At 38.9% G+C, this 22,533-nt stretch overlaps 1 protein-coding gene across 2 annotated transcripts in view; it reads right to left on the reverse strand.

The window, feature by feature from the left end:
- The window catches only part of LOC107596420 (CREB-regulated transcription coactivator 3-like), a 52,690-nt gene that overhangs the window by 9,719 nt on the left and 20,438 nt on the right, over positions 1-22,533 (reverse strand). Inside the window, exons 5-9 of one of the 2 annotated variants that reach the window (XM_016287154.1) lie at positions 20,482-20,543; positions 9,362-9,424; positions 8,655-8,758; positions 635-673; positions 128-213 (exon numbers count right to left, since the gene is read on the reverse strand). In XM_016287154.1, the coding sequence (XP_016142640.1) occupies positions 128-213; positions 635-673; positions 8,655-8,758; positions 9,362-9,424; positions 20,482-20,543 (354 nt within the window). The remainder of the gene's footprint in view (positions 1-127; positions 214-634; positions 674-8,654; positions 8,759-9,361; positions 9,425-20,481; positions 20,544-22,533) is intronic. The other variant, XM_016287155.1, reaches the window with a different exon arrangement.

Consider the following 22,533-nt stretch of genomic DNA (forward strand, 5'->3'; position numbering starts at 1 on the left):
GTCTAGTAGGCTGCCTTTATACATTTCTTTGGTCACAACCGAATTGTGTTGTTAACTCAGTACTACAGATACTGCAAAAATACTTTTTAAATTTTGCATTTAACATCCCTAGCCCACATGTACTCACCTTTTTGGCCTCCCATAACTGTTTGGGCAGTGGCTTATTCACTCCAAGCAGATTCTCCTCATTAGGGACAGCAGGAAATGAGAACACTGCAGAGGCAAAATGACAGTCTCTCATTAAATAATTAAAATCCTCCCTGTTAGCATCCTGTCTATTCACATTGCACGGTTAGGGCTGCTCATCTAAGTCACTAATTTCATGTTGTCAACAAACAACTTAAAAACAATAAACTAAAAAAATTAAAAGTAAATACTTCATCTGCATCGCACAACTCACCCAAAAAAAGTGAGATTTATTAAGTTATCTTAAACTATAAGAGAGACATGTAATCTGACTGGGACCGCCAGCAGGGGACACCAACTGTTCCACAACACCAACACCATCCATCAGCCCACTACAGCAAACCACAGCGGAGTACTGTGAGGGCTGATGATGGCATTAAACGGGTGAATCTTTTTTTGGTGAGCTGAATACATGACAGAGAGTCAACAAGCATGACAACACACTTACCGTCTCCAGTACTGTCCACCTCTGCTTCATTCATGCTTGCTGTATGACCACAAACACAGAGAGAAAGAGAAAGGCCAATTAGATCAAAGAAGCAGTTAATCATTTTGCATTCACATGTGTCATTTTTCCACCCATTCATTTGCTGTTTGCTTTTCAGGCCCAGGACAGTGGGGTATTAAAGAAAACATTTTAAAGGTGACATATCATGAAAATCTGACTTTTCCAGGTTTTAAGTGCTATAATCAGGTCCCCGGTGCATCTACCAACCAAGGAAACGTGAAAAAGATTAACCCAGTAACTTTGTTTTGGTAAGCCTTTTTCTGCAAGCGTCTGAGAAAATGAGCGCGTCTGATTTCGCTCCCTTGGTGACGTTGCAAAGGGATCTCATTATAATATTACCACCCCTTAATCTGTAAACTTCCACTCAAGGCACCATAATTTTGATTTCACAAGCGACAACGGTGTATCAGCTCTAATGCCATGGTGAAAGTTTGAGCAAAACATGCTAACTGTTCTGTCTTTGGCTGCACAGACGAGCACAGAACACTATTTACAGTCCCAGCCTCAGAGGAGACAAGAAAGCAGTGGATTTATTGATTTATTTACTGTATATTGCTGCTGCCACACAGATCTAAAATAAACATGCAATTTATTTCCCAGCTGTTTACCTTCACAGACATAACCGACTGTTTTTCTAACTCATGTGTGTTTTTAACAAACTTGTGTGTGAATGAGAACTTAGTTTAGTACTCACATGCGGTGACAGCCGCTTTCTGTCCGTGTGCATCAGATGTGTGCGCTCAGAAAACCATATATCAGAAGTTTAAACTCATATGGTTTAAAAAGCATGATTTCAGCACGATAAACATGATAATCAGAACCGAAACAGATGTTTTTAAGCAGGTACCAGCTGTAATGGCGCAGCTCTATTCTGCAAAAGGGGGCGGGGAGCAGCAGCTCATTTGCATTTAAAGAGACAGGCACGAAAAACAGCGTGTTTCTGCTTCCACTCAAAATAGGCATTTTCAAAATGATATAATAAATGATCTGTGGAGTATTTTGAGCTGAAACCTCACAGACACATTCTGGGGACACCAGAGACTTTTATTACATATTGTAAAAAGGGGCATAATATGTCTCCTTTAAGTATTGGGATAAAAAAACAAAACAAAAAAAACATTGAGAATGTGCACTTGGGCACTGACCCATGTCTTTCAGCATATTAGTATTAAAATAGCTAAGTGAAACACTGCTGATGTAATAGACAGTATATTAACACATGGTATGATCAACACTTTAATTGCAAGCTTTTACGTAAAACAGATCCTGAAATTAATCATGTGTCTAATATCCACGAATGAATTAGTCTAAAGCACTGAAAGTAATTATTTCTCCATCCACAAAACCTAGTCTAAGGTGTAACTGTGGTGAAAATAAGCACCATCATACTCATATTTTATGAATGTTATGAAAATAACAGGGATGAAGTCATTACACAAATAAATGTAATCATATGCCCGGAAAATATTATTCTTGTTAAATCAATTATTAAGAAATAGCAGAACAATATACTTTCAGAATGATGGACTGGAAGGAAATCACAAAGGCACGGATCAAACCAGAACCTCCACAAATTCAGAGATGCGAAACAAACATGCAAATACATCTCATACTAAAAGTAAAAATTTAACAAATTGAAGTTTAAATTAAAAATAGATGGGAAAAGCACATAAAATATCAGTGGGGCCAAGGGAGCCCAATGAAATATAATAAGGTCCAGAAAACCTTATGTCACTGACAAGTTTTTAACTGAAAATTGGGAAAACAGAAATGAACATTAACAACCCCCTCCCCTTCTTCTCCCTGTGTTTCTTATTTTGTTTCTCTGTTGTATATTTGGATTATGCCATAAAAATATACTTTTCAATATTGTTAACTGGCTCTCTGATGATTTAACACAACATATTAGCAAGCATCACTAAAATATCTTGAACGCAAGCTTTTTACACAAACCAGACGAAATTGATCACATTGATTCTCAAATAAATCAAGCCTTGAGCATTAACAGTAATTAATTATTCCTTGATCTTTCACACAAAACCTTCACTCTCCTCTGATGCCTGGAGTGAAAAAGAAACAGCCTCCAGCAAATGGCGCTTTTCCACTGCGATGACTGGTACGACTCGACTCGGCACGGCACGGCACGGCTCGGCTTGCGTTTCCACTGCAGTTTAGTATTGCTTTAGAGTGGGCGGGATTATTCACATGTAGTTAGTTGTGCCGCCTCTATTGCCGCAACTCCTGAAAAACGTTTTCATTCCGCGTCGCCCCATCAAGCTCTCGCTGGATCCGCTCCTCTGCTATCAACGAGAGGAACGTCTGTACTTCCTCAACAGACAATGAAACAGCCAATTTTTGGTTGTTAAAAAAGGTGCGCTCGTTCAAAACAGTTGTGTTCGATCCCCGCTGGCTGTGCTGATTTAAATCTAGCGGCTCTGTTGTGTTTGTGTCGCAAGTTCAGTGACACAGGTAGTGACGATTCACCACTCCGGCCAATCAGTGATCAGCAGAGTTTACACCTCACGTTTTGGTAACGGTAAAGTTCACATGGAACTAGTGCTGGGTGGTATACCGGTTCATACTGAATACCACTGTTTATTTTTGTTATGATATACATTTTTTAAATACCGCAATACCGGTGTGTGTCGCTTAAACAACGTTCGGAACGCGACACTGTTTGAAAGGGGTCTTCCCATCAGCTCCCGCGTCTCACACACACACACACACACGAGCGCGACTTTCATTTATTCTTGTGATGGCAAAAAGCTAAATTTTCAGCAGCCCTTACTCTAGTCCTCAGTGTCACATGATCCTTCAGAAACCATTCTAATATGCTGATTTGCTGCTCCCGAAACATTTCTCATTATTATCAATGCTGCAAACAGTGGTGCTGCTTAATATTTTTGTGGAAACAATATATTTTTTTCAGGATTCTTTTTTAAAATTATAAATCTAAATTTTTTTTTTAAAATTTCAATAAAAGCATTGATTTCTTTCAAACAAACAAATAACGCTATCTGACAACAAACCTTTTAACATGTCTTAAAGGGGTCATATGATGTGATTTAAATTTTTCTTTCTCTTTGGAGTGTTACAAGCTCTTGGTGCATAAAGAAGATCTGTAAAGTTGCAAAGACTAAAGTCTCAAATCCAAAGAGATATTCTTTATAAAAGTTAAGAGTCAGCCACACCTACCTAAAACGGCTCGTTCTAACACGCCCCCACATGTCTACGTCACTATGTGGGAAGATTTGCATAACGCCGCCCAAATGTTCACGCAAAGAAAGAAGGCGCAACTTTTATTCTCGTTGTAGTATTGTTGCCGCCGCCGCCACCATGTCGTGAAGGCGCTGTGTTTCATTGTGAAAGCGAAACTACTTTGTTTGGCCTTCTAAAAGAGGACGACATCCGCTTCCTCATGCCTGGAGCTGATCCGTGCTGGTTGCTGAGGAAAAACAAACTTCGCACTGTCAATCGCCGGATCGGTTTTTTATATTTAAATAATTTGCCACTGATGATTCAAACGCGAGTTTGAGCAGTGTAGAGTAGCGCTTATTGTTTGTCATTTCGCCGATCACAAATGCAGACATGGTTTTATGTTTATGCGGCGCAATACGCAACGCAAAGCGTAAAAACACAGTATAAGTCATTACAATCAGTAATTACAGTGGGGAAAAAAAGTATTTAGTCAGCCACCAATTGTGCAAGTTCTCCCACTTAAAAAGATGAGAGAGGCCGAGTTCAGTTCAGTCTTCGTACAAACATTTGATTCATTGAAATGAGTCATTCAGAGTGCACACTCACTCCACCCACTGAAGACTGGGGGCACAAACTCCAGAGGGGGGAACTGAAAATGGCTTCTTAGTGTCCACTGTCTCTTTAAGGAACACCTCATGAGGAGGAAAAAAAAAAGGAAAGGACAAAAAAATGTATATCGGGAGAAATCTGTGACCACAAGCGCAAAATGAATCAATGGAGAGGCATTGTTTAGTGTGCACCACAGAGATCCTGTGGAAAACAAACCTCCTTTCTGCTTCCTCTGCTGGTTGGCCCAGAACCGATACAGTGTGGGCCCAGAGCCAGATCAACCAGCTCCACCGCTTCAGCAAAGCTGCCGGTCTCAGACGCCCAACTGCGACGCACAATGAATCAAACAAAAAGTACGGCGACACCTCATTTCCCCCTCACTGAGAGTCTCATTCAACGCCATAACTGACGGAAAAAGACAACTAGAACAGAAAAACGTTGGCCTGAGTCCAGAGTTCTGTCACGTTTTATCTTAAAGTGTAAAAGTACCTTTAAAAAACACCAAAGTTTGTTAAAGTACATTATCTGCAATCAATTTATCTAGAATTACCCATATAGCAAGCTCCCAAAAAACAGCAAAACCTTACACCAAATCAGTTGTTATATAAAGAAAAAAAACAGCACTAAAAACAACCGTTCTTATTATAGCTGGTGTCAAATCATAAATCCCAGTAGGGTCAGAGTCAAGCGGTTGAAAGTGGCACACAGTTACGATACGATGCTTTTGGGAGATCCAAACATGAATAGCACAGTTGCATCACACAGTTGAGTTGGCTGGCAGGTTTGGGATGAGACCACTGTGATAGCGGAAGCGAGACAAATTTTTGTCCCATGTGAGAGGCTGGTTTGTACTTGTTCACATTATGTGAGCTTCACTGCACACCTCCACACAGTCAACTGTGTACATAATTTAGATGAGCTGCCAGACAGATATTAAATGCCTGCTGTCTGCCATGTCCTTAAGTGAAGCTGTTTCTTATCAGATTGATCTGAGAAAACAACTGCCCTGGGCCACAGACATCCTCTGAGTTATAGTGCTCCATATCTCTGTGTACATGTGACCATCTTAGTTGCTCCACATCTTCATTCACTATCTTATTTAATCCTACTGACTAAACAGAAAGATATAACACACAAAGATGCTTTTATCTTGGATATGCAGTGCAGATGAGCTGCAAACTCAAGCCTAAATGCTTGCAAATCAATTTGTGAGAGAGCAAGTAATAAACAGAACATCACAGGTTCAATAAAAATTAAATTTTTGTGACATTGTCTTAAGAGAAGATTATTATATATTGATTAAGAGAAAATAATTGACTCCTCCCGAAGCTATAAAAAAAAAAACCCCGGCAGATTTACAGAGAAAATGTAAATGGGCTAGGCAATCCGTGATGACATATCAAATACCGTTTAAGCCTCTACTCCATTTCATGTGAGATTACTACATTATCTCTACGGCCCTTTAAGAGCACTATTCATTCAAAGCACACCATTAGTATGTAGTGTGAGTTTTTAAATGCTTAGCTTGCAGTCTCTGAGCTCACTGTGTCCCACACAACAATATTGTAATGATTCAAAAAAGATAAATCCCTCTCTGGCCAATTGAAAATTAGTTTTAAAGGGGCCATGAACGGAGAAATCCAAATTCCCTTGATCTTTTGACATATAAAAGGTCATTGCACTATAAAACATCCTGTGAGTTTCAGAACTCAAAACTTCCTCATTAGTCTATAATCAGCTTATATTGAAGCCAATATGCCAAAACAGGTTAAGGAATGTGCCACTTCATGACAAAATAGTGTGGCTAAACACCACCTCTGCAGAAGAAGATGCTTCCAATTCATTCGAAATGCCTGCTTCTACATCGCTGCCTGTTTAGCCCCGCCCACCGATTCGCACATGTAGTGTAAATAACGAGAGAGGCAAACACAGGTCAAAACGATGAAGATGGATCCAAACTGCAGTGCCAAGTTGTGGAAAAACACAGTCTTTGCATTGCCTTCCTTCATTCCAACATTAGGAGAGAGTGGATGAACTTTATTTTTAATGAATTTTCAGACCGCATTAGTAAGAACTTGGTCCTTTGTTTACTTCATTTTACCGTGGATTCGTATACAAACAAGGCACAATTTGATGCAGGATTTTCAACTAAAAGACAATGCTGTGTTAACTATATTGGATCCGACAGTAATGTCGCAACACACAAGTGTGAGTTTTTATTACGTGGTCACTATTGGTTTGTATGTTATTACAGTTCATTTGATGTGTACTGAGTATTTATGCGTTTTTAACCTAAAACACAGCAGCATCCATCTGTGTAGGATGTACGCTGTCAAACATACACAACCAGGGACGCGGGAAGTAGGGGTGCTGAGGGGGCTGCAGCACCCCCTGTTTTCACAAGGTTGCAAATGCAACGCCAAGTTTGTTCATTTAAATTTATTCAGTTTTAGCATTTAATAATTTATTTGTAATGATCTCTGAAATGTAAATTGTACGTGGGCTATAATAAACCTATGTTTATCTTTATAAACATGATTAATTTTACTTGTGATGTTTTCTATATGGGATGACTAGCCTAATCCTCATGAACACGTGATGCTGGCGCGTGGTATCAGACATGAACTATACAGAATGCGAACAAGATTAACTTTAATACAAGGAGATAATGGCGCAAAAGTGAATTTCAGATTTTTTAAAATGCCCATCCCAGCAAAAACTTTCCAAAATCGGCATCCAACACCAGCCCCAGCACCGACGTAAGTGAACCAGCTCCAGCACGAGCATGGCCTAGTAAGCCTAGCGGACCCAGCCCAACCCCCGAGATTGATCAGCTACTATCGATAATTTCAAAAATGTGATACGCAGTCAAATTTTCCAGTGTGTATATGCCACTTAAACGAGTGTTCATATCGACGCACTTGTAGTGCTTTGTGGAGTTGTCAAATGAGGTGACCCACCCCTTCCCCGTGCCCCCCTTTCATTTCACCCAACACGGACACACACAGCACCCCCAACCGAAAACATCTTCCCGTGCCCCTGTACACAACTGTTAGCAGATCTATTACTTCTAAATGATGTTTTTTGATGTAAAAATCTTGATAACATTATAATTGGACCTCAGAGAACAGTACAAAATAAAAAACAAAGGCAGTTCATGACCCCTTTAATGCATCCTTGCTGAATAAGAGTATTCATTTATTCTAAAAAGAAAAAGAAAAAGAAAGAAAAAAAAAGTAAAAAGAGAGAAAATTATCTTACTGACCCCAAACTTTGGAATGGTTGTGTATGTGTTGGCATGAGATTACTGTAATAGTCTGTGTAATGTTACATGAACTCTTCACGTCATGACCATGTAAATCCTGTAAAGCTTTCAATGTGAAAGGGAATACTAGAAAGGGATGTGATGTAACAATCTGCAAAGCAAGGTTTATATGTAACAAACATCAGTAATACACAACCAGATCATAAACCTCAAAACGCATACCCATACTCAGTTTTTTATTACTTAATCTGAAGGAAATTATATTAATGAATGCAAAATATATAGAAAAGGACCTGAAGTGCTGATGCAATGTCATGAAATAAAGATCAATACATAATTGTATCGACACAGCCATAACTTTTTCCGCCAGACTTTCACTGTTGTAATGATGAAATGCTGATCATCCCACCTTATGACATAATCCTATAGTCTAACAAACATCTTCACTGCAGCATGTGTCTGTGAACTCTGGCTTCGTATGATTTTAGGGGAGTATGAGCCAGACTATTGCATCTAAAAAAGTTTGTGGGGCTGTACATTAATTTGTTTTCGAGAGCTCTAGAAATCAGAAAAATAAGGGTAGAGGGTACATCCTTTTTTTGATTGTCAGTCATTTTCAGCATACCATCTGAAATGCCTGTGTTTGTAACCAAGACGAATAGACAAACAACATGACAGTGAGCCCCAGCTGTGTCGTGCAAACACGCTGAACTACGGGTGGGACTGTTTGATTTGGGTCTGGTATAAATCATTGATTTGTCATCCATGACTGACATTGTACAATCCATTTGACCCCCTGCATTTCTGTTTCAACCACACTGTTATGCCATGCAATAACAATGGCTTTTAAAACTACAGTATGTTTGAGGAGGAGGAGTCTGAGCTCACCGTTTCGCTGAGGAGGTCCTCTGCCCATCTGCTGGTTCTTGCCAAAAGGATCCTGTGGGTTTGGGCTCATGGCGCTGGTGTGCAGAGCTGAGTCAGAGTTTGTTCTGTGGCAGAAGGAGAGAGGAAGAAAGGAGGAAAACAGCTCGGTCAGTGAGCCACCAAAAAAAACTGCTGAGCCGAGCCATGCCAACATGACCCTTTGCCCTCGCTCACTGCCTTCATCAAGCAACTACACATGAAGAGAGCACTCTCAAAGAGCACCTTACTGTACTCCTGTGCTTCTCTCTGCTTTATCAGATCTGACCTTTAAACCATTATCAAGTGACGTAAAAACAAAACAAAAAAAAAAACCCTTCTTTTTTCTATTTGTAGAGGAAAAGTTCAAGGGTGAAGTCACTCTACATCACAATAGTGAGTGAGGTAAAGGGGGTAAAAACAGATTAGTAGAAATAATGATCCCTGGTTTGGATTAGTTTGGTACAGTGACATCAGTTTACGTAGAAAAGCTGGCTGAGTAGAGAAACAGCACCTGTGATTGGCTTGAAATCATTCTGTTTTATATGAAGACTTGATCAAGAAACAATTTTAATCAAATCTAAGGATAACAAGCTGAGAAAAGGCGATCTGCAGGGGATGACAGAAAGAAGAAAAAAAGACACAGGTCCAAAGGAGATCTGTGAGAGAGAAACTTGAAAGTCAAAGGTCACCTGTTAAGCTGTGATAATAATCTAAATCCAGGTCGTTTCTCTTCGGTCCATGGCGGTTGCTCCCTTTAGAAATGGAAAGAGTCACGTGTTAATCACTACTGTACTGAGCCTGTAGCCCTGGCTCAGGGGTTAGTACAGTAGGACGAGCAAGCGAGAGAGACAAAGAGAGAAGAGAGCGAGCAGGGTGGAAATTCCTCTGTGACACCTTCAAGAAAACAAAAGCAGAGGCGTAGAAATCAGAGCCTGGTTAGTCTAATACTGTGCAGCACTGATTCACTGCTTCAATTAGATTGGAGCTGCCACGTCTGAGAGCAAACAAAAGTGCTATAATATCTTCAATGGTTAATGAAGCAAAAGAAACACGCAGGCAACACCTCAGCAGAGCAACAACACTGGCAATTCAGGATATAGACCAACCAAATAAACAAATACATCTTACTGGCCACAAATGCAATCGACAAGAATAAAAACCTTAATCTTTGTGACAGCCACGCAATTCAGAGACTATTTCTTAATGAAATGCGACCAGAACTTGACTGTGGAACTTGCTTTCATGACGCCTGGGCATTGCTATGTGGTTGCTAGGGTAAAGCATGGTGCTTTCAACAGAAAGGTCATGGGTCAGGGAACACACATAATGTACTGTTAACTTCTAACTAATTAAATAAAACTACTGTTCAAAATGTTGGTGTTACTAAGTGTTTTTTTTTAATACTTCTATTTAGTTTTTAATTTGATTAAAGTTAACCGTAAAGACATTTGGAAGGTTACTAATTAGGGCTGTCAAATCGATTAAATCGCATCCAAAATAAAAGTCTATGTTTAGATAATATATGTGTGTGTACTGTGTTTATTTATATGTATATATAAATGCACACATATATTTAAGAAACATTTATGTGTATGTATTTTTATATTTATATATGACTTGTAATATATATAAATTCATATATTTCTCAAAGATATATAATGTATGTGCGTGTATTTATATATACATATAAATATACACAGTACACACACACACTATTATGTAAACAGACATTTATTTTGGATGCGAATCATGCGATTAATCGATTTGACAGTCCTTTTACTCCGCTTTCTATTCATCAAACAAGAAATTTTTAAGCAAAACAACTCTACATTGATAATAAGAAAAGTTTCTTGGGCACTAAATCAGCATATTAAAATGATTTCTGAAGGATCATGTGACACTGAAAATTCAGCTTAGGCATCATTGTAAAATAATATTTTTACTGCATTTTTGATCAAATAAATGTCACTTTGGTAAGCATAACAGACTTCTTTTAAAAAAATATTGAAAAATCGTCCTGACCCCAAACTTTTAAACTGCAGTGTATATGAAGCTAACAAAATATTTCTATCTGTAACCACTGATATAATTACTCCGCTATTTCATTACTCATGGAGAGTAATAACATATGGCAAGTGTGGCAAGAGCACAAAACTAGACATGGGTGTATTATGATCCATGTTCACTGTGTAGATGCACAAGCAGTCCAGCAGATGTAGCCTGTGCACGCTGCTGTATGCCAGAACAGGGAAGCTGATTCCCACTAAGAGGGTTAATATATTCCTTTCACTAAGACAATAAAGAGAAATAATAAACAGATTTCCTGTAGCCGCTCTACTGACGGAGAGGCTACAGTATGCCAGACCACACTAGGGTGATGTAATACTCCACCAATACACTGCAGCCAGTGCGGGAAAAGAAAAGATACTCCTTGTAACAACAGAAAATGGCCTTCCTTCACATTTTCCTGTAAAGCTGGTCTGCACCCCGGTTTTAAAGTGCATAAAGTCAGTGCCTGTCGAACACCCATGATGGAGAGATATTTAATATTTCAAATGCATATACAATTTCCATCCATTTAGAATTTTTTAACAAACGAATAAACATATGATGCATTGTCAGTTATGCATAAATGTTTATTAGTTGATTATTAACTAATTGCACAATTGGATTTTATGTCTTTAAATCAGATTTTCAAAATGCATTTATTCGGATTGCTTAGAATCAGCATAAATATCTTTTATCTAAAAAAAATACATTTATTCAGTTAAAAAGTATGAACATGGATAAAATATGGCTAACTGTGTATCACGCAATATTCATTTAGTTCAAATGTATGACACTCAAACTAATACATTTTTTGAAGATAAATATATTCACCTGGTAAATGTATTTTTGTATTTTAAACATTCAGGACTGCTACAGAAATTAATGTTTGACTCACAAATACGCATCACTTTATATCTATTAGTTATGTTAAAGGGATAGTTCACCCAAAAATTAAAATTGTCAGCATTTACGGACAATAAAAAAAATAAAAATAAAAGTTATTTGCAACTTTTTCACAATTCTGAAATTTTTTCTTGCAACTGCGATTTTAAATCGTACAATTCTGACTTTTTTCTCAGAATTGCGTGATAGAAACTCGCAATAGTGAGTAATAAAGTCAGTAGGGTTGGGCGATGTCTACAAAATTGGCATCGGATGGACGATAACATTGGCCGGGGGGGGTTTAGGTGGTGTGTCCGAAGCATGAATCCGTATTCAGAAAGGCACGGAAAACAAATAACGTTTGCTAACGGTTGCCTGTTACATTACAGTACATACTGTAAAAGTTCACTTACCACATAAACAGAGTAAGGAAAGATGACTGAGGACAATAGCGAATGATTTGCAGATCCTTAGCACCACTGACAAACATCTAATCTTGTAAAATGTGTGGTAAGTACTGCCGCTCCATAATATAAGCAAAGTACGTGCGATCGCGAATCTCAAAAGTGAAAGTAAAACTAAAAAGCGATCGTGCATTCAAAAGCAGTTTCAATGCCAGGCATAAGCGGCTACCTGATGCATATACCTGAATTTATATACAGTGTATTTGCCCAATGATATAACTGCGAGAGAAAGTATTAAAATATATATTTTCATCCCATCTTGTATTTATTCCCTTTATGAGTTCTGTAGTACACGTAATTTTCTTTCCAAACACGGTAGGCTATTGGGATCACGATGTCGGCTCAAAATTGTGAGGTATAACAGCCATCGGCGATGGACGATGGCATCGTCTATCGGCCCAACCCTAAAAGTCAGAATTGCGAGATATAAACTGGCAATTCTGACTACATTTCTCAGATTGCGTGATTTTTTCTCAGAACTGCGAGTTAAGTCATTGCGAGGAAAAAGTCAGAATTGTGGGATATAAACTCGCAATTGCAAGAAATAAATTCAGAATAAACTTCTCAGAATTGCGTGTTTATATCTCACAATTCTGAAGAAAAAAATCAGAATTGCTAGTTTGTATCATGCAATTCCGAACGATTTATATCACGAATGGCAAGATGTTAACTCACAATCGCGAGAAAAACATTGCAATTACCTAGCAGTATACCATTATATAGACTACTAACAAAAACAGGTCTTGGTAAAAGTTGCTAGAAAAGGATTCATAAACATATTGTTATATAAAGCTGACCTGTGGTCAAAGACAACGTGAAAAACAGATGTTTTTAAACTGGCATCAGGCAGACCACCAAAAACGGAGAGATTCTTCAATGAAAGCTTATCGCTATTGAATCACACTTGAGTCAGGACGAATGCCTTTTTAGAAAACCTCCCAGAGGAAGTCTTGTCTGGGAAGAGCAGAGGCTCAGATCCAGGATGGGAGAGCGTGGGACTAAGAGGACAGCGCTGACCCGTGTTCCTGACCCAGTCCAGCTGAGCTCCACAGGGAAACGTATGGATGTTGCCTAGGATTCAGAACCAGCCCTGTTTACCCAGACACCAGAGGGACAGCTGTACCCCAGGGAGCGCTGAGCCTGAAAGTATCATAGTAGCACTGTCGTCCTTACGGACGCAACTGAACACTGGGGCACACTAAAACACTGACATTCAGATTGCACACCACATTAAATGGTAGTACTATAAGGGTCACAAATCCACGTGAGAATATGTTGTGAGAATAGTCAAAGAAAAATGTTGAAAGGAATGGACGTTAAAAGTCTCCAAAACACTTTATATTAATGTTACAGTATCAGCCGATCTTTCTCTCGATCATTTCAATGCCAACAACATCTTTTATTTGGCAACATACTACCTCAGTCCACTCACATTTCCTTTTCTGGTGGTAGATGTGAGGCCCTGTGAACTGAACTCAAAACACATCCGCCACCCATACACCAGGTTATTGTGTGAATAAGCAATAGAAATCTGTAAGTTGTGTGGTGAACGGACGGAAGGGACGCCCTTTTCAGCTCCTTAACCCTTGCCCAGTGTGTGCTGCGGTAGGTAATGCATCACAGATGTGTTGAGAGAGCTGTAAACAGTTCCTCCAGAGCATACATTAGGATGAGACTCCAGTAAAGCAGGACGATCATCCTCTGCTGCCCAAACAACTCCTACTGCACTCCTAAACCAATAGAGAACCAAGAGCTATCCCCTGCAGTCTACTCATACTAGCACCCAGTGCTCATTTACTCAGTATTAAATGCTACAATAGCTTTCAAAAGCTAGGGAAATTATTAAAAACATTTTTCCGATGACGTCCTATTAGATTATCATAATAAACTAATTAACTTGAGCACACAATAATTAATCAGGGTTTCTGCAGGTTTTCTGAAGGTAAATTTTTGACTTTTAAAGACCTTTTAGCCAAGCAGCGTGGAGAGCCGCTTCAGAAATGTGCCGCGGCTAGCCGGTAATAAACACACGCATAAGAGCGGCCGCAATCAGCTCCGGTTCCCGTGGAGCCGTAACGCGCCGCAGACGCGTGCAGTGAGGCGCAGATCAGCTCTAACGTCACTGAATCTGCTGTTAAAAATGAACCATCCCTTCATCATATCATCATGCAAATCATACATGACAAATAGCGAATTTTTCATTGTTTCTCGAACCGTCATAGCATTTCCACACCGGAGATAACATGACTGTGGCACCAAATCCTTTATGTCCCCAAGCATTATGTACGTCGTCACGCACTGACATCAAATTGCGATCGGTTCGTGAGATCGGCAAAGTGTAGTGAGTACTGATCAAGTCATAAAATGTGATTATCGGCCGATACCGATCTCCGGCCGATCTTTTCAATTTCATCAATATGCAATTTACTCAAATATCACATAATACGACACGTTATTGGTCTGTTATTAAAGCCACAGGAAAAAGAGGACCGTACCATAGCAGCAACAGGGAAGAGATAGGGATGATTACAGCACTTCTTGAGGTCCATAACGACATTCAGCAGAGAAACCTGGTTTCCTCCACTACGAGTGTTCAGAGCCTCAAAATTGCGGGTCAGGATGAACTTGTAATATTTCCTGGATTCACAGATAAATGATTTAGAAACTCTGGCTCCTGTAACCTACTTCAGTCTATTCGAACTTGTAATATTTCTTCTGCATGGGGCTGAGCTCGACTCGGACAATGAGCTCTGTTTTGGAAGGCATGTGCTTGAACACGTCGGCTTTGAGTCTCCTGAGCATGTGTGGTCCCAGCATGTCGTGAAGCTTTTTGATCTGGTCCTCCTTAGCAATGTCGGCAAATTCCTCCAAGAAACCCTCAAGATTACTGAATCTCTCTGGTGTGAGGAAGTTGAGCAGATGGAAAAGCTCTTCTAAGTTGTTCTGTAGAGGAGTTCCAGTCAACAACAACTTATGCTGCAGTGGGTAGTTGTTGAGGATCCTGAAAAACTTTGACTGATTATTCTTCAGTCTGTGGGCCTCATCAACAACCAAACAAGCCCAGTCGATGGAGCCCAGTACAGCCGTGTCAATAGTGATCAACTCATAGGAGGTCAAGAGAACATGGAACTTCACGGAGGCTTCTTTCTTCATCCTAGAGGGCTTCTTGCCACCACGGATGGCGTTGTTCTCAAAGGAGAACTCGTTTTCTCTGATGACAGCCCTGCTGTCCTTATCACCAACGTATGTGACGACATACATACCCGGGGCCCACATTTCAAACTCTCGCTCCCAGTTAATGATGGTGGAGAGTGGGGCACTCACCAGGAACGGACCCTTTGAATGACCCTCTTTATACAGTGAATAGAGGAAAACAGCAGTCTGCACACATATATATATACACACACACACACACACACACACACACACACACACACACACACACACACAGAACAAAAATATAAACGCAACACTTTTGTTTTTGCCCCCATTTTTCATGAGCTGGAAGGTGAGGTGAGGTGGCCAGCCTAAGGCACACCTGTGCAATAATCATGCTGTCTAATCAGCATCTTGATATGCCACACCTGTGAGGTGGATGGATTATCTCGGCAAAGGAGAAGTGCTCACTAACACAGATTTAGACAGATTTGTGAACAATATTTGAGAGAAATAGGCCTTTTGTGTACATAGAAAAAGTCTTAGATCTTTGAGTTCAGCTCATGAAAAATGGGGGCAAAAACTAAAGTGTTGCGTTTATAATTTAGTTCAGTGTATATATATATATATATATATATATATATATCTCACTTGATTTAAGAATGTTCAGATGTTTATTTGTATTAGAAAACAAAACTATTAATTTTTTACAGTGCACTTAATACCATGACTTTATGAATGTAAGACTGTCTGCTCCGATTTAAGAGGTTTTTAGGTCTTTTTTTAGGGTGAATTCAGATTTTTTTAAAGACATTTATAATATTAAAAGAAACACTGTTAATAATTAAAAATGTTTTCTACTGAACCAATACTATGTAATCTACCAAAAATGTAACATTTAAGAGTTTCAATATTTAATTTCAATTTAAATCTGTTTCTTGCATGATTTTCCTCAATTACAAAAATTGTGTCAAAAATTTTAGAATTACAATCAAAACTGGATGCATCAGGAAGCCTGATGTGATTTCAGCCAGTGTGATTTCTGGATTTTTGGTTGGGGGGTAATTATGCCAAGTTCTAAAATACTTTTTGGGAAGAAATTGTAAGTAAAAAAATATTTTTAAATTCATTATCCTTATTCAATAAATCATGAACAACTGTGAAAGTCATTCAGCCCTGTTAACAAATTATTAAAAAATAAATCAAATCAAACAAATTCCCTTTCATTCATCTAAAATAAAGCATGTTTTATCAATAACTATAAACCAACATTTGGTCCCAAACTAGCTAGATGCTGCCGAGTGATAGTTTAATTTAGGCTAAATTTGCAACCCTGTTACACAGGCTTTTTATGTACATTTATTTTATTTTTTTTTAATTATCTATTTGATTGAAACGCTTTCATTTTGTTGCAAACCTCAGAATATAATGCTCATATAATTAGTTTAACCCCTTAAAAACATTTTCTGAATGTTAAACATCTACTAACACGGAAAATAAAATATACTCTTTTCATGGAAATTCCCACTGAACCTTCATGAGCACTGCCCCTAAAACCATAATCACCGATTTGTTGCCAACTGGCCTTGATTTCTCCCATGAGCAAAGTAGTAACTAGATCCTTATGCCTTTTCTTAACATGCGTTAAAGCATCACAAACATCCAAGAAGACATCCCTTGAGCCATTTTACAACTGCACAAACCAAACACTAGTAAATCTGCTGATTTTCTGTGACGTGTCACACTGTCAGACAACAAATGGCAGACTTCACAAACACCACCAGCATCATTAAAAATGCCAAAAATCATTTGCGATTGCTCTCCGACTCCTCCTAAATCTAGTTTAACCTCTAATGTCCACGCAGACAGAAAACATCTGTTCGGCTCTTCGTTTATTCACGTGAGTTGATATTAGAGCACAAGATCCCAAAAGAAAAAAAAAGACAGCAGCACACCCACAATTCATTCACACATATCTGTGCAAGGTCAAACGGGCACACCGGAATAAAACAAAAACCAAACCAAAACATGGACCACGGTCATTAGCGAATGCTAATCTGGTCCAGAGCAAAGAGGGAGGGGGCTTACAAACACGCCGAGCTCACAATCTGTTCTGAGGATAGAGGAGGGCGGCTCTGAGGGGTAGCTAGCAAAAGATCTGGCAGGTTTAGTTAGTGCTGTTTACACTGAGAAGAGATTTGAGGAATAGCTGAACATTCATCCTTGAGAAAGAAAAAGAGACGGTTAGAATCAGAGAGAAATGCTGTGGTTAGTATTCAGGCTTCACCAGGACACAATTTGAACAAACAATGACAACACTCCTGAAGAAGAGAAGAAAACTGGATTTAATTAAAAAAAGTTTAACAGGAAAGCAATGTAAAAACTTCAGAAATATACACTGTAGTGGTGAAGATCTAACTGTGCTTGATCCTCTGAATCCTATGTTTCATGATTCATAAGATGCCTCTGAGATGCCCCTTGAAGTGGAGTGAACCGCTCACTGTTTATGCATTTATAATGAAGCTCTAAAAGTTTGCCTAAGATCATATATTCAGCTAAACTCCACAGGAGAGCTTTATCCTCTGCTACCCCCATCTGCTTCTATACACACCAACTACACTACTAAAGTTTGGAACAACCATGAATTCTTTGTGTTTTTCAAATGTTTAATGTTTTTTAATGTTTATGCCCACCAAGGCTGCATTTATTTGATCAAAAGCAGTTTTTAAAAATAATTTAATCCAATGCCAAAGCCAACATTTTTAGCAGCAATTTCTCCAGTCTTCAGTGTCACATTATCCTTCAGAAATCATTTTAATATGCTGATTTGCTACTCCGTTATTATCAATTATTTTGATGCTGTTATTAATTAATAATGGTTCTTATCAATGTTAAAAACTGCGGCTTAATACAGAAGTTCTAAGAGGCCATGCATTATTTTTATTTTGGGATTACGACCTAATTTTCTCATGATCTTGACATAACAAAAGCAGTTCTTTTAACAATGATTGCTTGATTTTTTTAAATACAATGCATCGTGAGTCTACTGTTGCTATAGTAACGAACGCTACTTTGATGGGGACATTCTAAAATGCTTAACGTGGCTTAATGCGTTAATTTTTTGGGAGTGTTTTTAAAAGACCAAACTCAGTATACACATAATTAGTAAATCATACAATGTACATCCAAGCAAATAAGCCCATAATAAGAATGCAATGCGTTTAATTACGCATTAAGCATTTCATCGATAGAAAACAGTTATAAGGAAAACGCTTAACGTGGCTTCATGCTTTAAGAGAGTGTTTTTAAAAGACAAAACTCCGTAAACATTCTTAATAAAGCATTCTATGTATAGACAAGCAGATGAGCCCAAAATAAGAACGCAATGCATTTTAACGCATTAAGCATTTTACACATAGAAAACCATTATAGGCTAAGGAAAACGTGTTGCGTTCGCATCCTGGACTCATCCGCTTGTCTGAATTTCTGAAGGATAATTTAATGCCGAAGACTGTGCTATCATTCATTCAGCTTTGCCATCAAAGGAATAAATTACTTTATTTATTTTATTTATTCACAATAAATTTATTTACAATAAATTGCAATACATGCAGCCTTGGTAAGACTTCTTTCAAAAACATTACAGAATCTTAATAATTCCAAACTATTATTACAAACAATTATACATCAGTGTTTGAACTAGGGGTGGAACGGTTCGCAATCGCTAGGACCGCGGTTCAACTTAAATCTGACAACGAATCTGTAATATGGTTTGCTATAAATAACACGTCAAAAAGGTTTCGGCCAATATATGTTTCTGTTGATGGATGCGCATTCTGGCTTCCCAATACATTACAACAACAGCGATGGAAAAAAAAAACGTGGACAAACCATTCACTCTTGTTCAATGCCGTATGCTGGAATGAGCATTTATTCTGTCATCACCCGGGTGCTAATAGAGCGCGCGCACAGGTGAGACCTGAACAGCACACATTGATCTGTGTTTAAGCTAAACTCGTTTAAGCTTTGCCAGTTTAAACATTTAAGAGCCAGAAGATGCGAGCTCGCTTACGCAGTGAGAAGATTTGCGCGTGCGCTCATCTGAAACACACAAACCCTGAAACCCTCTCTGTACCTGAAAACTAATGCTAGACCTACCTAAAAAAAAACTGAAAATCACTGTTCATTTTATTTGTTTCTTTACTCTATTGTATTTATTTGTGCTGTTGTAGTTAGATAGATTATTCTTATTTTCTTTATTTTTATTTGACAGTATAGATTTTTCCTAAACATGGCACATACCGAACCGTACTGAAACTGACTCTAAAACCGTGACACAAACCGAACCGTGAGTAAGTTAAACCATTCCACCCCTAGTTTGAACTATAATTTAATCTCGCATTTCAATCTAAAAGCAATAAAATAAATAAGATAAAGCCCTGGGTTTCGTGTATAGTGTCGTATGTGAGCCGCTCTATGGCATATGGCTGTCACAGCAGTGTTTCGACACAGCGGGAGAAGAAGGCTGTGCCGAAGCTGATCAGGCCAACCAGTTTTCAGGTGTAAACAATGCCACAGGGCGTGGACTCTGAAAGTTTCACAAGTTGAAAAGTCAACATGGAGCCCAGGTAAGAAGGCATACTGGCTGCCGGCCAAGCCTGCATTCAAAACATGACTATGATGAGGAGAAGCTTCCTTAAGCCTTTTATTACTGGCTGCAATTGACTCCTCAGCAAACAAATGAGGAAAACCATCCAATGGTTACGCCTCATCGAGAAGAGCGACATTTGTGCAGAGCAAACGTGTGAGCCTTTGTAGTCAGAGAAAGGATTTATAATCTCCCTCAGAGTCGAGAACGACAAAACGACGTGCGTATGTCTCTTTGAACACTATTTTTTTATCTAACCTTTTGCAAGTCTTATCTATCGTTGCGGATGCTCCCTGCGCTACAAAAACAAATGTGTCATTACTGTTTTCTTTTCAGGCATCTGTGGGGATAGCCTTTGCAAATGCAAAACACACATCAACACTCCCTCTAATGTGACATGATCTCTCTCGCAGCACCGCTTGATGTCACTACGATGGCTTCGTTTCAAGATAACATCATCTTTGCACTCTGCCCTGCAACTGACAGGAGATATGATCATGAAGTAGAATGTAACAATGTATGTAATGAATGCACAGACACATATTTGTTGACGGTGGATGGGTGTGTGCAGGACTATATCGGTCCTAATAGCTTTAAGGGCAGGACTCACCTTCTCCAGCTGTTGTCAGGGGGAGGAGAAAGGTACATCGTTCCATATGGAGAGCTCTCAGCGTAGTTCAGTCAAGGAAATCCTCTGAAGCTTTCACAGGCAAATGTCACAAACACATATGCTTCAATCTTTGTTTATATATAAGGTATAAATCTCAAAAAACATTTTCATTTCTCAAGACCATTTTCCAGATTCTGTCTAGTTTTGGCTTTTACTGTATTTTTATATTTGAAAGAAATATTTAGATTTTTCATTAATTGTTGTTTTTCCAAAGTTCTCCAAAGATTGTTTATTTACAAACCAAAATGAGCAAAAGCTGTAAATTATACATCTCTGCACTACTGTTCAAAAGTTTGGTGTCAATTATATTTTTTCAATGCTTTTGATCAGAAAACTGTAAAACATTCATATTGTGAAATATTATTACAAATTTAGAATGCCTGTTTTCTATTTGAATACATTTTAAAATGCAATTTATTCCGGTGATGGCAAATCTGAATTTTTAGCAGCCATTGTTCCAATCTTTAACGTCACATGATTTATTCAGGAATCATTCTAATATGCTGATTTGCTGCTCAAGAAACATTTCTTATTATTATCAATGTTGAAAAGCTGTTCTGCTTATTATTTTTGGGGAAACTGGATTCTTGAATGAATGAAGGTTCAAAATTACAGCATTCATTTGAAATAGAAAGCTTTTGTAACATTGCATATTCTTGATAGTTAAAACTAGTTCTTTCAAAGAAAAAACTTTTGAATGGTAGTGTATAAATGCAACTCAATGAATCAATTATGCTGGAAAACAACGGTCATCTCATAAATTCGAAACATTACCTTTGCGACAAATGAAGAGGAATTTTTAATCTGTTACGAGTTATCACATTTTGTTTTCCGACTTTAATATTAATTCAATCTATCACACTTTCTTCTTGTTGCCTTACTGTGACTAGTGGACAATGTTTCAAGCAGCCCAGGCAGGCACAACCGAGTTCAAGCTGTATTTTGCAGGTTAGTTCAATAGATTTTCTCAGACTGAAGAAGGGTAGAAATTGTGATTTCATATTACACAATTTTGATCTCACTTGATTTGTCTTGATATGGCCCTTTTAAAATCTCATTGTGCTGTCCAAATCCACTCAACACTCTCAGAAAAGTTACAGGAATTATAGGAGCGAAAACAGTCCAGCTGAAGAACTCCTTGAGTAAACATTGTTTCCTCAACTCAGACCGATGTTGACAATGCTGCCTCGTCATGTCCCTCTGTGCCAAGACTCTCACATCCAAATGGGAGGAGGGGTGGATTTACAAGACAGAAAGCAGATGTTGTACAGTCTTTTGCTGTACAACATCTGCTCAGGCCTGGAAAACCAAGTCATCAGTTCTGCTGCAGTAATGAGAGACTGAGCTCTTCATGCCAACCTTACAACCACCAGCCCGCCCCGTGACCCTCACCATGACACAACATAGAATAACCAACCAATGAGCAGCCAAATCCAGGCCACAGAAAAACCATCTTAGGCCTCCTTGTTCAAACACACTGTACGCATCGATAACCGCCATCATATGTATGAAATCCCTGGTGTGACATTATGTGAAAACTGTTGTTGATATGCGGACTGGGAGGGGGAAAGCGATGATGACATAAGCCAGACGGCTTGTATTACGAGGGATCCTTCCTAAGATCTAATTAGCCCATGGCTGCTGAAGCGGTGTGGAGAGACAGGGTGGCTGTGACAGCACCTTCGTCTCAGAAGCTGCAGGATGGCGTGGGTGAGCTAACCTTTCTCTCTGACATTTCACACTCAACCCACACTGCTCATCCTCCAATTGGACATCATTCCAGAAACACTCCAGAGACAAAGCAAGATCATGGCATCTGGCGTGATATATGCGGCTCGAAAGCAACTACATGTGTTAAGAGGAAGTTGGCTAGCATTCGGCTGGCTAGCGAGCCTGTGAGAGAATCTAATCTTGGCAGACGTGGATGAATCGATGAGAGCAAAACAAGCCAACACTGTGAGGGACATCTGGCACTAAAGGGGGGGGGGGGGG

Source organism: Sinocyclocheilus grahami, unplaced genomic scaffold, assembly GCF_001515645.1.
Source record: "Sinocyclocheilus grahami isolate Dianchi unplaced genomic scaffold, SAMN03320097.WGS_v1.1 scaffold219.1, whole genome shotgun sequence".
NCBI lineage: Eukaryota > Metazoa > Chordata > Actinopteri > Cypriniformes > Cyprinidae > Sinocyclocheilus > Sinocyclocheilus grahami.